Here is an 11,947-nt window from a genome sequence, read left to right on the forward strand (position 1 = left end):
AAGGGAAAGAAGGAGAGAAGGAAGGAAGGAAGGAAAGAAAGAAAGAAAGAAAGAAAGAAGGAAGGAAGGAAGGAAGGAAGGAAGGAAGGAAGGAAGGAAGAGAGAGAGAGAGAAAGAGAGGAAAGAAAGAAAGAAAGAAAGAAAGAAAGAAAGAAAGAAAGAAAGAAAGAAAGAAAGAAAGAAAGAAAGAGAAAGAAAGAAAGAAAGAAAAGAAGGAAGGAAGGAAGGAAGGAAGGAAGGAAGGAAGGAAGGAAGGGCGGGACACCCAGCTGGGGAAGCAGTATGAAGCAGTGGCCTGCTCCACTGGGGTGAGAGGAGCTGGGAGAGCACAGAAATTATATCTTTGACGTTAACTAGACAGTAAGAAGGAGAGAAGGACTCCACACTGACAGAAGGGGCATTATGGTAATAGGTGTGTAGACATTTAACTTATAGTGCCCAAAATCTTTTTGGTACCACCATGGCAATGTGGAATCAAAATAGTTACCCTGCCCAGCCTCTCCTTCCTTGAGGGTACAGACAAGTACCTTAAGTTCTGCCAAAGAGACGCTCTGGGAAGCAGATCCAAAACGCGATCTGTGAGGAAACAGATGAAGCACGGGGATTCCGTTTTGCTGGGACAGTGAGCACAAGTGGGATAGGAGAGCTAAAGGACGTGGTTCTTTGTGAAAGCATTAGCCCCTCAGCTCTCCTAAGGAAAAACAAGTAAAAGGGGGCTTCTGACCTGCTTGGAATTCTAAAGGAGAAGAGCAATACTTGGGCCCTGGAGGAGGCTCCCCAAAAGAAAGCATCCCAAGGATAGGGAGAGGCAGGCGCCACGGTGGATGGAGTCCCGGTCCAAGTGGAAAGTTCTCCGCATTACTCTTCTCTCTTAAACCCTGGGGTTTGTTTTGTGACTTTCCTGAGTTGAGTATAGCTCAGTCCCCAAAAGTGACAGTTCTTTTGCCCATAGTTGCACCCTTTTCCCATGTGTGGAGGGTTTGTTTTCAGCAGCTGGAATAAGAGTTCCCCCATGATCTGGAGCATCCCTGAGTCGGCAGCGGGTGAAGGGAAGAGGGCAGGCGGGAATCCGCACTGCCCCAGTAAAAAAAAAAAAAAAAAAAAAAAAAAAAAAAAAAAAAAAAGGTTTCTTATTGCCAGGCGCGGTGGCTCACGCCTGTAATCCCAGCATTTTGGGAGGCCGAGGCGGGCAGATCACGAGGTCAGGAGTTCTAGACCAGCCTGACCAACATGGTGAAACCCCATCACTACTAAAAATATAAAAATTAACAGGGCGTAGTGGTGCGCGCCTGAAATCTCACTACTCAGGAGGCTGAGGCAGGAGAATCACTTGAACCTGGGAGGTGGAGGTTGCAGTGAGCCAAGATCACGCCACTGCACTCCAGTCTGGATGACAGAGTGAGACCTTGTCTCAAAAAAAAAAAAAAGAGAGAGAGATTTCTTATCACTCTAGGTTTGCTATTCACCTCCAGACAAAAAATGAGAACTTTTTATTCTGTAAACCTTAGACAGTAAGTCCAACCTCCCTTGATTGTGAGGATTTACTGTGAAAGTGCTTTGTGAACCATCAAGTGTGGAAAAGACTAGTTTGTATCATTGTTGCCTGTGGGAGTGGGGAGGGAAAGGCCACTCAGCCAGTCTGGCAGTCGGACTCATAAAAATTCACACTGTAGACTTTACCCTTGGCTCAGAACATTATCTCTGAGTGGAATCACCTCTATCATGTTATGTCTGTCAAAAATCTTACTCACCATATTGAAACTCCAGGACACAATAACATCCATTAAATACCAAAGTGACCAGCAGGCTACTTACAGTTACAAGAAATCAGGAGGGAGCAGCAAATAATAGATTGACGGGCTAGGGCAGGTGGGAGAGGGAAGCGCCTACATCTCTGGGCGTGTCCTGGGGATGAAGAGAAAGCTAAACTGTAGAATTACTACACTCATTTCATGAACTCATTTCAGGAAAATTAGAAAATGTAGATAAAAATGAGACTATAGGCCTGGCGCGGTGGCTCAAGCCTGTAATCCCAGCACTTTGGGAGGCCGAGAGGGGCGGATCACAAGGTCAGGAGATCGAGACCATCCTATCCTGGCTAACACGGTGAAACCCCGTCTCTACTAAAAAATACAAAAAACTAGCCGGGCAATTTGGCGGGCGCCTGTGGTCCCAGCTACTGGGGAGGCTGAGGCAGGAGAATGGCGTGAACCCGGGAGGCGGAGCTTGCAGTGAGCTGAGATCCAGCCACTGCACTCCAGCCTGGGCGACAGAGCGAGACTCCGTCTCAAAAAAAAAAAAAAAACACGAGACTATAAGTACTCACCTCAGCAGCACATACACTAAGAAAAAGATATGAATATAAAATACAAGAAAATAAAAATCACCTGTAAGCCCATCAGCCGGGAATGATTCCTTTAAACATTTTTCTATTTGTCCATTCATATATTTTTCTAAGCATATATACATATACATACATACTTTCTTTCTTTGCAGTGAAATTTGATGTTAAATCAAACAGCTAAATGTTTATTAATATAAATTTTCATATGTCCCTTTCTAATACTAGAATCAAATTTTTAGCAGATCCTTTTTGTGGTAAAATACACATAGCACAAAATTTATTATTTTAACCATTTAAGAGTACAGCTTTGTGGCATCAGGTACATTGACTTCATTGTATAACTATTACTACATCTCAGAACCTTTCATCTTCCCAAACTAAAACTCTGTATCCACTAAACAGTAACTCTCCATTCTCTTCCCTCAACCCCTACAAACCACCATTCTACTTTTGTCTCTATGAATTTGACTATTCTAGGTACCTCATATAAGTGAAATCATATGATATGTGTCCTTTTGTGACTGGCTCATTTTACTTACCATAATATCTTCAAGATTCATCCACATTACAGCAAGTGTCTGAATTTTATTAAGGTCAAATCATATTTTTAAGGCCGAATTATATTGTATGGTACGTATATACAACAGTTTGTATTGGACTGATCCATTCACTTATTGATGGACATTTAGGTTGTTTTCACCTTTTGGCTGTTGCAAATAATGCTGCTATGAACCTTGGTGTACAGTTATCTATTTGAATCCATATTTCCTTTTTTTTTTTTTTTTTTTTTTGAGACAGAGTCTTGCTCTGTCCCCCAGGCTGGAGTACAGTGGTGTGATCTTTGCTCACTGCAACCTCTGACTCCTGAGTTCAAGCGATTCTCCTGCCTTAGCCTCCTGAGTAGGGGGGATTACAAGCACGTGCTGCCATGCCCGGCTAATTTTTGTATTTTTAGTAGAGATGGGATTTCACCATGTTGGCCAGGCTGGTCTCAAACTCCTGACCTCAAGTCATCCGGCCTCGGACTTTCAAAGTGCTGGGATTACAGGCATGAGCCACTGGGGCCGGCCTCAATTCTTTTAGGATATACTCAGGAGTGGAATTACTGGTAGCAGGTCTTTTCTAAAAAATTAGTCCCGGCCAGGCGCGGTGGCTCACGCCTGTAATCTCAGCGCTTTGGCAGGCCAAGGTGGGCGGATCACCTGAGGTCGGGAATTTGAGACCAGCTTGACCAACATGGAGAAACCCTGTCTCTGCTAAAAATACAAAATTAGCCGAGCGTGGTGGCACATGCCTGTAATCCTAGCTACTAGGGAGGCTGAGGCAGAATAGCTTAAACCTGGGAGGCAGAGGTTGCAGAGAGCCGAGATCGTGCCATTGCACTCCAGCCTGAGCAACAAGAGCCAAATGCCGTCTCAAAAAAAAAAAAAAAAAAAAATTAGTCCCAGCATTTTGGGAGGCCAAAGTGGGCGGCTCACCTGAGGTCAGGAGTTCGAGACCAGCCTGGCCAATATGGTGAAACCCCGTCTCTACTAAAAACACAAAAAAATTAGCTGGGTGTGATGGCGGGTGCCTGTCATCTCAGCTACTCGGGAGGCTGAGACAGGAGATTGGCTTGAACCTGGGAGGCGGAGGTTGCGGTGAGCCGAGATTGCGCCGTTGCACTCCAGCCTGGGCAACAAGAGCGAAACTCCATCTCAAAAAAAAAAAAAAGAAAGAAAAGAAAAATTAGTGAGCCACACTCTCTCATTTCTAAGGGTCTGATGTGAGGTTAATTAGTTTCATGGTTAACCTTACTGGGAAATTGCTGTTTCTTCCTGCGTCTCACGCGTTCCTTCCGGGATAATTTTTTTTTTTTTTTAATCTTCTTTGTGCACATCCATTAAAAACTTCTTTAGGAAAGAGTCTGTTCGTGGTAAATTCAGTTTTCATTTATTTGAAAATGTCATTTTTTCTTTTTTTTACCTGTCTGTAAACATGAAATTGTATACACACCAAAATTATCTTTTTCAGGAACACTTTTCCTGTCTTTGAGCACCTTGAATTATTTCAACGTCTTCTGGTTTTTACTTGGCTGTTGAGAAGTATATTTCCAGTTTAGTTACTGCTGCTTTGTAGATGATCTATGCTTTCTTTTTTTTTTTTTTTTTCTTTTTTTTGAGATGGAGTCTCGCTCTGTCTCCCAGGCTGGAGTGCAGGGGCCGGATCTCAGCTCACTGCAAGCTCCGCCTCCCGGGTTTACGCCATTCTCCTGCCTCAGCCTCCGGAGCACAGGCGCCCGCCACCTCTCCCGGCTAATTTTTTTGTATTTTTTAGTAGAGACGGAGTTTCACTGTGTTAACCCGGATGGTCTCCATCTCCTGACCTCGTGATCCACCCGTCTCGGCCTCCCAAAGTGCTGGGATTACAGGCTTGAGCCACCGCGCCCGGCCTATGCTTTCTTTTTAACCTTTAATATTGTTTATTTGTGTTCACTGTTCTGCAGTTTCACTGAGGTATAACTAGAGTGAATTTCTTTATATTTATCCTTTTTGGCACACATTATGCTTCCTATATTTGTGTATATTTGACTTTTTATATTTGCTTATTTATTTATTTAGAAACAGGGTCTTGCTCTGTTGCCCAGGCTGGAGTGCAATGGTGCAATCATAACTTACCATAACCTCCCACTCCTGAGCTCAAGCAATCCTCCCAGCTCAGCCTCCCAAGTAACTAAGATTACCAGAACTGGCAACCTTTTATTTTAATTTTTATGTTGTAGAGATGGGGTCTCACTATATTGCTCAAGCTGGTCTTGAACTCCTGTCCTCCAGTTATCCTCCCACCTTGGCCTCCCAAAGCACTGGAATTACAGGTGTCAGCCAGTGTGCCCAGATGGATCCTTGTCTTTCATCTGTTATTGAAAATTGTCAGTCATTTTCTCCTTAAATATTGCCTTGCCCCATTTTTAATTTTTCGCTTCTCTTCTCATGGGATTCCAATTTAACATGTTAGACCTACTCATTCTTTGTCTCTTAACTTTTCTATTTGCTCGTCTTTGCTGCATTCTGGAGAATGTCTGCAGATTCATCTTTCAGTATACTAATTCATTCTTCAGCTATATCTTCTGTTTAACCAAAATCTACAATTTCAATTTTAATGGTTACATACATTTTTTGTTTCTTGATGTTTTATTTTTTGTAAGTATATCTGGACATTGTTTATGATCTCTTATCCCTTGCTCTTTTATTTCTCTACTCTATTTTTATTTCTTTAAACATTTTACAATAGCTTCTTTAGTTTCTTTATCTGATTATTCCAAACTCTGAGTTTACAAATTCCAAGAATCAACCTCTGCCTAGGTCCACCCCCACACCCCCTTGCTGGAAGCTGAGGGTCCTGTTAGGCACTTACTCTAAGATTCTTCTCCCTGCTCTTCCTTCTTTTAAAGGGGCTGTTTATTTTGAGTCAAAAAGTTGTATAGGCCCTGATACCACACCCAACTTTGTGCTTCACAGTGGTTTATCCCTGATTCTCAGGATCTAGTACCAATCTGAAGAAACCCAGTTATAACACCTTTCCAACTCCTTTTTGCCTGCTCCCTTCAAGTGGAGATACTGAGCCTGGGTTATTCTCTCTAAAAAGGATCACAAAGGGAGTGGCGACCCCTTTTGATGGTTCTCAGCTTCTGACTCTAGGCTTTTCTGAGGACCTGCTACATTTCTTGCCTTCTTGGATTCTGTGTGATACCACCATATCTCTATACTAAAGCCTACTTCAGACGGATTTCATGAACTGTGCAGGTGAGAGCCCTCAGTCCCTATAGGAACCCAATCTCCTCTTTCCTCCTACTGAGTATGGAGCTCCATCTAGGATGATCAGTGCCTTAAGAGAGGCTTAATATTTTTGGTTGTTCATTTATTCATTCAATTCAACAAATATTTATTGGGTATCTGCCATGTATTGGCTTTTAAAGAGACTACGGTTGAACAATTCCCTAAATAGCTCCCAACTAGCATGAGCTGACCCTACCAGAAGCCATGGTGTGGCTCTCCAGGAGTTGTTCTAGAAAAAACTGCTGATCACTTCTGCCTCAACCAGAAGAGCCCATGGACCACTGAACAAAATGGAAAGCAAGTACCAAGGTGAGCACCTTTTAGTGAGAGCCAACACACAACCCACAGGGTTGTGTATCCCTGTGAAGGACTGAGTGCCCAGGGCTGGCCCTATCGGGTTCCCATAACCTCCAGTCATGGTCAGACCTCCAAAAGGTAAAAAATGGACACCTTTTTCTGCCCTAAATCTTTAAGACTCTCCATGCTTCTGGGTTATCAAAAGCCTGTGTCCAGAGCATGTGCTTGTCAGGAACATTAATTAGGGTATTTGCATGCAAGAGTTGTCATGCAAGGGAGAGGGCAGGAAAGCTCTGAAATGTTTCCACTGCAGTGTACACCACAACGTCACCAACTCTCTGGATGGGCTGGTATATCTAGCCTTACCACAATGCCCTTGGTGTGGGTTTGGGGTCTGCCAGCTCAAGGAGCTCCTGTTCATAGGGCATATAAGTCCCTATCGATGCCAAGGAATACAAATAGGGATCCTTCACTACATTGTTGGATGCTTCACAACTTTCCCAGCCACCTGCAGAACCAGCTGAGTGGTCCTGCAACCTATGTGAAAACAGGTGAAACCTATGTGAAAACCTATGTGAAAACAGCCCTGAAACCTATGTGAAAACAGGATAACTTGATGGTTCAGAGCCATTATTTCCATATGGGCTTAGGTAAGGTACTTAAACTCTCAGTGTCTCAGCTTCCTCATCTATAGAAGGGTAATAAAAGCAGTACCCATCCCCTTACGGTCCGTGTGAGAATTAAATAAGCTAATCTATGTACCTGGTGCATGATAAGTTTCATGTATGCGTTGGCTATGATCTTAGGGCAGCTATGAGAGAGCTGAGCCCTAAAACCATAAAACCCTCCTAAGCACCATCTCCACTCATGGCCTGGCAGGTGGAGCAGGAAATCCTGTGGGAAAAGGGAAGGCTTTGACTGTAGGAGCGCGTTGATTGTGGGTTCCTGGAAGGTGAGGACCCATTCCCTAACATCCTCAACGCCCAGCGACACCTAACCTGGCCGCTGCACGCGGCAGGCACTCAGTAAACGCTAGTCAGGGAGAAAGGCACTAGCTTTCGGTTTGCCCCCTGCCCCACCCCAGGGGCGGGACTGTAGAGGCGCCTGGAAGGGAAGTTGTTCAGTCAACTCAGAATATGGGTAGCAACCCGGAAAGGGGAGTCACCGTCTTGGTCTAGAGACTGATCCCTGCAGACACAGATCCCTTCCCCTCTCTGCCAAAGACCCCAGCCCCAGAAGTCACTCCATCTCCTACTGCTCGCAATTTCCAGAGGCCCCCTCGCACCTTCCAGCCTGATGTCCTGCGTCAAGTTGTGGTGAGTAGGGAGTGGCATGTCGATCGCAGCCTCAGACATTCACACCCAGAGCGCCCCACGGAATCGCTCAGAGAACGCCTTTGAGTCTGGAGACGGTGGGGGCCGGCGAGGGAGGCTGGGGATTGCAGTAAGAGCGCCGAATCACAGGGGCGCGGGGAGCAGCGCTGGCGTAGGGCACTGTCGGCTAGTGGGCGACACCCCTGTCTCAGGCCTAGTGGTGCCGCCGCCTCCTTGGTGTCCATCGAGGAACTGGAAAACCAGGAGTTCATCGGCAAAGGCGGGTTCGGCACAGTGTTCCGGGCGCGACATAGGAAGTGGGGCTACGATGTGGCGGTCAAGATCGTAAACTCGTGAGTGACCCCGGTTGCCCCCTGGCTGCAATCTGGCCAAAAAGGTGGAGCCACTGTGCTCTGGGGCCTGAATGGGGAATGGAGGGATTTTTTCCACGACCCAGGTACGACTCCAGCTCTCTCCTGGAGTGTAGGAAGGAGATATCCAGGGAGGTTAAAGCCATGGCAAGTCTGGATAACGAATTCGTGCTGCGCCTAGAAGGGGTCATCGAGAAAGTGAACTGGGACCACGTGCCCAAGCCGGCTCTGGTGACTAAATTCATGGAGAATGGCTCCCTGTCCCGGCTGCTGCAGCCCCAGTGCCCTAGGCCCTGGCCGCTCCTTTGCCGCCTGCTGAAAGAAGTGGTGCTTGGGATGTTTTACCTGCACCACCGGAACCCGGTGCTCCTGCACCGGGACCTCAAGCCATCCAATGTCCTGCTGGACCCAGAGCTGCACGTCAAGGTCAGCTGGTCTACACCCCTCTCAGCCTCAGGACAAGGTCCCACCCCAAAGCAGCTCCAGCCAGGCCCACTGGACACTAGACCTCCAGAGCCCTGTCTATTGAATAGGGGTAGCCTCTCCCTCTGGACACAGGGCTGCCAGGGGACAAAGCCCAGCCAGGAGTTTTAGCTCCTGCCATACCAGGTGATAGAGGCCCCGACCCACCCCAGTCATTTCCACCAGCTGCCCCACCAGCCCCTCCAAAGAGTCATGGCTGACCCAGCCCTGGAGACTCAGACCTTGACCCAGCCCTACCACAGGCACCTAGATCTACTATCCAAGGGAACCTCTTCCCTTGACCTCCACACTCCCTTTACAAAGCTGAACCTGAACCTTCTGGAGGTAGGGGGGTTTCTGGAGGCTGCCTGGCCCCCTTGTCTTCCCTACTTCTCACTTCTTTCCTTCCTTTGCAGCTGGCAGATTTTGGCCTGTCCACATTTCAGGGAGGCTCACAGTCAGGGACAGCGTCCAGGGAGCCAGGGGGCACCCTGGGCTACTTGGCCCCAGAACTGTTTGTTAATGTAAACCGGAAGGCCTCCACAGCCAGTGATGTCTACAGGTAAGGATCCCAGCCCAAACACACAGCCGGGATTCCTACACTTCTCTAGGCCTTCCCAGGGAGTGATGTGTAGGAAAGGAGTCTTGCCAGTGATTGGACTGGTCCTCAGCTTTATGTCTCCTGCAGCTTCGGGATCCTAATGTGGGCAGTGCTTGCTGGAAGAGAAGCTGAGTGTAAGACTCTAGGCGGATTCTGGGATCCTTAACCCCAGGTGCCCTTCTCTTGAAAGCCCCAATGCTTCCCCTTCCTGCTCACCTACTAAGATTGCCCTCCTCCCTCCTCATGCCCCCACATTACACTCCCTGCCTCTTTCCATGATGGAGCAGATATTCCCTTTTACCCTGAATGCCTTCTTTTCTCACCCTCCTCCCCTACTCCAGTGCCAACGGAAGCATCACTGGTGTATGGAGCAGTGTGCAAGAGGCAGACCCGGCCCTCATTGACTGAGCTGCCCCAAGCCGGGCCTGAGACTCCCGGCTTAGAAGGACTGAAGGAGCTAATGCAGCTCTGCTGGAGCAGTGAGCCCACGGACAGACCCTCCTTCCAGGGTGAGCTGGCCAGTTAGCTGGATCTGGGGTAAGCTTGGGTCTGTCAGCAGGGGGCTTTTCTCAGGAAAAGAAGATTTGCTCACCTGCAACCCACTCTGCTGTCCCTCTAGAATGCCTACCAAAAACTGATGAAGCCTTCCAGATGGTGGAGAACAATATAAATGCTGCCGTCTCCACAGTGAGCACCAACATCACCCCTCTCCAGGAGCTGGTCAGGGATGGCACAACATGGCTACCAGGCCATCCAATGACTCACCATTAACCACAGCTTTTTTATGCCTTGACCTTTGTCCCCACCCTCCCCAGCCCACCCCTGAGTTCCAAAAAACTACTCCCTTGGGTTTACTCTGGCTCATCCAAGTCATACCCAGCAAACTCCTCCCATCCCTGCAGGTAAAGAATTTCCTGTCTGAGCTCAGGAGCAGCAATCCGAGATTTTCTACCCCAGAGTCAGGCCAAGGAGGGACAGAAATGGATGGCTTTAGGAGAACCACAGGAAACCAACACTCTCGTAATGATGTCATGGTTTCTGAGCTGCTAAACAAACTGAATCTAGAGGGGTCTCCCAGCTCTGTTCCTGAAAAATACCCGAGCCTTACCAAGAGGAGCAGGGCACAAGAGGAGCAGGTTCTGCAAGCCAGGACAGCAGGGACATCTTCAGATTCAATGGCCCAACCTCCCCAGACTCCAGAGACCTCAACTTTCAGAAACCAGATGCCCAGCCCCACATCAACTGGAACACCAAGTCCTGGACCCCAGGGGAATCAGGTGAGACATTGGCAGGATTAGGGGATGCACTAAGAGTCCTATAAATGCTGTCCCCTTGCCAGGGAAAACTTGGGGCTGAGAGGAGTGCACTGGGAGGTCCAGGCTCCAGGACAGAACTGGATGCTCTGTGCTATTTGCAGGGGACTGAGAGACATGGCATGAACTGGTCCTCCAGTACCCCGGAGCCAAGTCCAGTAACAGGTACCCACTCTCCACCTCTTTCTTTTCCCTGTTCAATTCTTCCACCAGACTCCTCCTCCAGATCTATATCCAGATTCAGGGTACTTTGTGGAGGGGAGGGGAGAAGATGATCTAACTCCACCTCATTTCATAAATGGGAAAACTGACACCCCCTGAGAAAGGAGCCCTCTGAGGTCACACAACAAAGCTTGAGTTTGTCCCTGAGTTTTCTAACTTTCCACAGCACCAGCTCTGTGAGCCCCCTAAGTTCCATTGTTTCAGCAGTCCAGAGGACCTCCCAGCAAAAAAAAATCAGGGTCTCAAATGTCAATTGCCACTCTCTAGGGCTTCTGCTAAGCCAATTCTGGAGAGGGACTCTGCAGGGAAGGGCACAGGACACACCTTGACACAGCCATTTGGGCGACCACTCCCTCAAGGCCAAGTTGGGGGTGGAGACCTCATACTCCCCACCCACCCCCAACTTGGCTTTTCTGACAGCTAAACCCTCCTGCCACCATCACTATTTCTCTTAAAGGGCAACCATTCATTAACTTACACAACTGTTCTGGGGTGCAAGTTGGAGACAACAACTGCTTGATTATGCAACAGACAACGGCCTTGCCCACAGGGGGCCTGGCACCTTCGGGCATGGGGAGGGGCTGGCAGCACCCCCCACCAACAGGTTCGCAAGAAGGTCCTAAAGAACCTGAAGCCTGGAGCGGGCCACAGGGTTGGTATAATCATAAAGGAAAATAAAGCACCTTCAGAGCTTGCCTCCAAGAGTTACTAGTTAAGGAAGAGCGCCACCCCTTGAGGCCCCTGACTTCCTTCTAGGGCAGTCTGGCCTGCCCACAAACTGACTTTGTGATTTGTCCCCCAGGAGTCAATAAACATGATGGAATGCTAGCCAAAGTCTGAGCTCAGCCAGGGGCAGGGAGGGACTGGGATGGGGGTGGGAACTGCCAGTGAGGGATAGGGAGGCACCACAACTCTGCTATGGCAGGAAGCAGAGATGCTGGGGGCTGGGAGTGGGCAACGGCCTGGCACACAAGGTCAGGGCACAGCCGGCTACAACAGGAAGGAATCCCAGAGGCCTGGTTCCACAGACCACTCTAATCTCAGGGCAGTGCTTCCTCTAAAGCTTAGGATGGCGACCCCACCCTAACCCTAAACTCTGGGGATAGAGGCTGTGGTCCCTTTTCTTCTGGGCTCTCAAGACTCAGTTTCAGGGCTCTGGGAAGGGATGAGTCGGAGTGAAAGATCACAGACCAGGCCCCCCACAGTGCC

The 11,947-nt window shown here is 48.2% G+C and overlaps 1 protein-coding gene across 2 annotated transcripts; it reads left to right on the forward strand.

Moving 5' to 3' along the window:
* Nucleotides 1–7,533: 7,533 nt before the first annotated feature.
* On the forward strand, nt 7,534–11,566 carry RIPK3 (receptor interacting serine/threonine kinase 3). 2 transcript variants are annotated; one of them, XM_023227335.2, is made up of 10 exons: nt 7,534–7,772; nt 7,982–8,122; nt 8,257–8,566; nt 9,019–9,164; nt 9,291–9,337; nt 9,545–9,712; nt 9,823–9,890; nt 10,106–10,480; nt 10,621–10,681; nt 11,196–11,566. In XM_023227335.2, exons 1-10 carry the CDS (start codon nt 7,753–7,755, stop codon nt 11,414–11,416), a joined length of 1,557 nt encoding a protein of 518 aa, XP_023083103.1. In that variant the 5' UTR covers nt 7,534–7,752; the 3' UTR covers nt 11,417–11,566. The 2 variants fall into 2 exon arrangements, with proteins under 2 accessions (XP_023083103.1, XP_023083102.1); XM_023227334.1 differs by having other exon boundaries at nt 7,545–7,772; nt 8,227–8,566.
* Nucleotides 11,567–11,947: the final 381 nt, after the last annotated feature.

The sequence above is a fragment of the Piliocolobus tephrosceles genome, chromosome 6 (genome assembly GCF_002776525.5).
Source record: "Piliocolobus tephrosceles isolate RC106 chromosome 6, ASM277652v3, whole genome shotgun sequence".
Taxonomy (NCBI): Eukaryota; Metazoa; Chordata; class Mammalia; order Primates; family Cercopithecidae; genus Piliocolobus; species Piliocolobus tephrosceles.

What these genes read in the sequence shown, in the direction of transcription:
- RIPK3 (XM_023227334.1), top strand. Translation starts at nt 7,753, where the DNA reads ATGTCCTGCGTCAAGTTGTG. An exon ending in ATGTCCTGCGTCAAGTTGTG is followed by an intron (nt 7,773 to 7,981) that starts GTGAGTAGGGAG and finishes CCCCTGTCTCAG; the next exon opens with GCCTAGTGGTGCCGCCGCCT. An exon ending in GGAGCCAAGTCCAGTAACAG is followed by an intron (nt 10,682 to 11,195) that starts GTACCCACTCTC and finishes TTTCTCTTAAAG; the next exon opens with GGCAACCATTCATTAACTTA.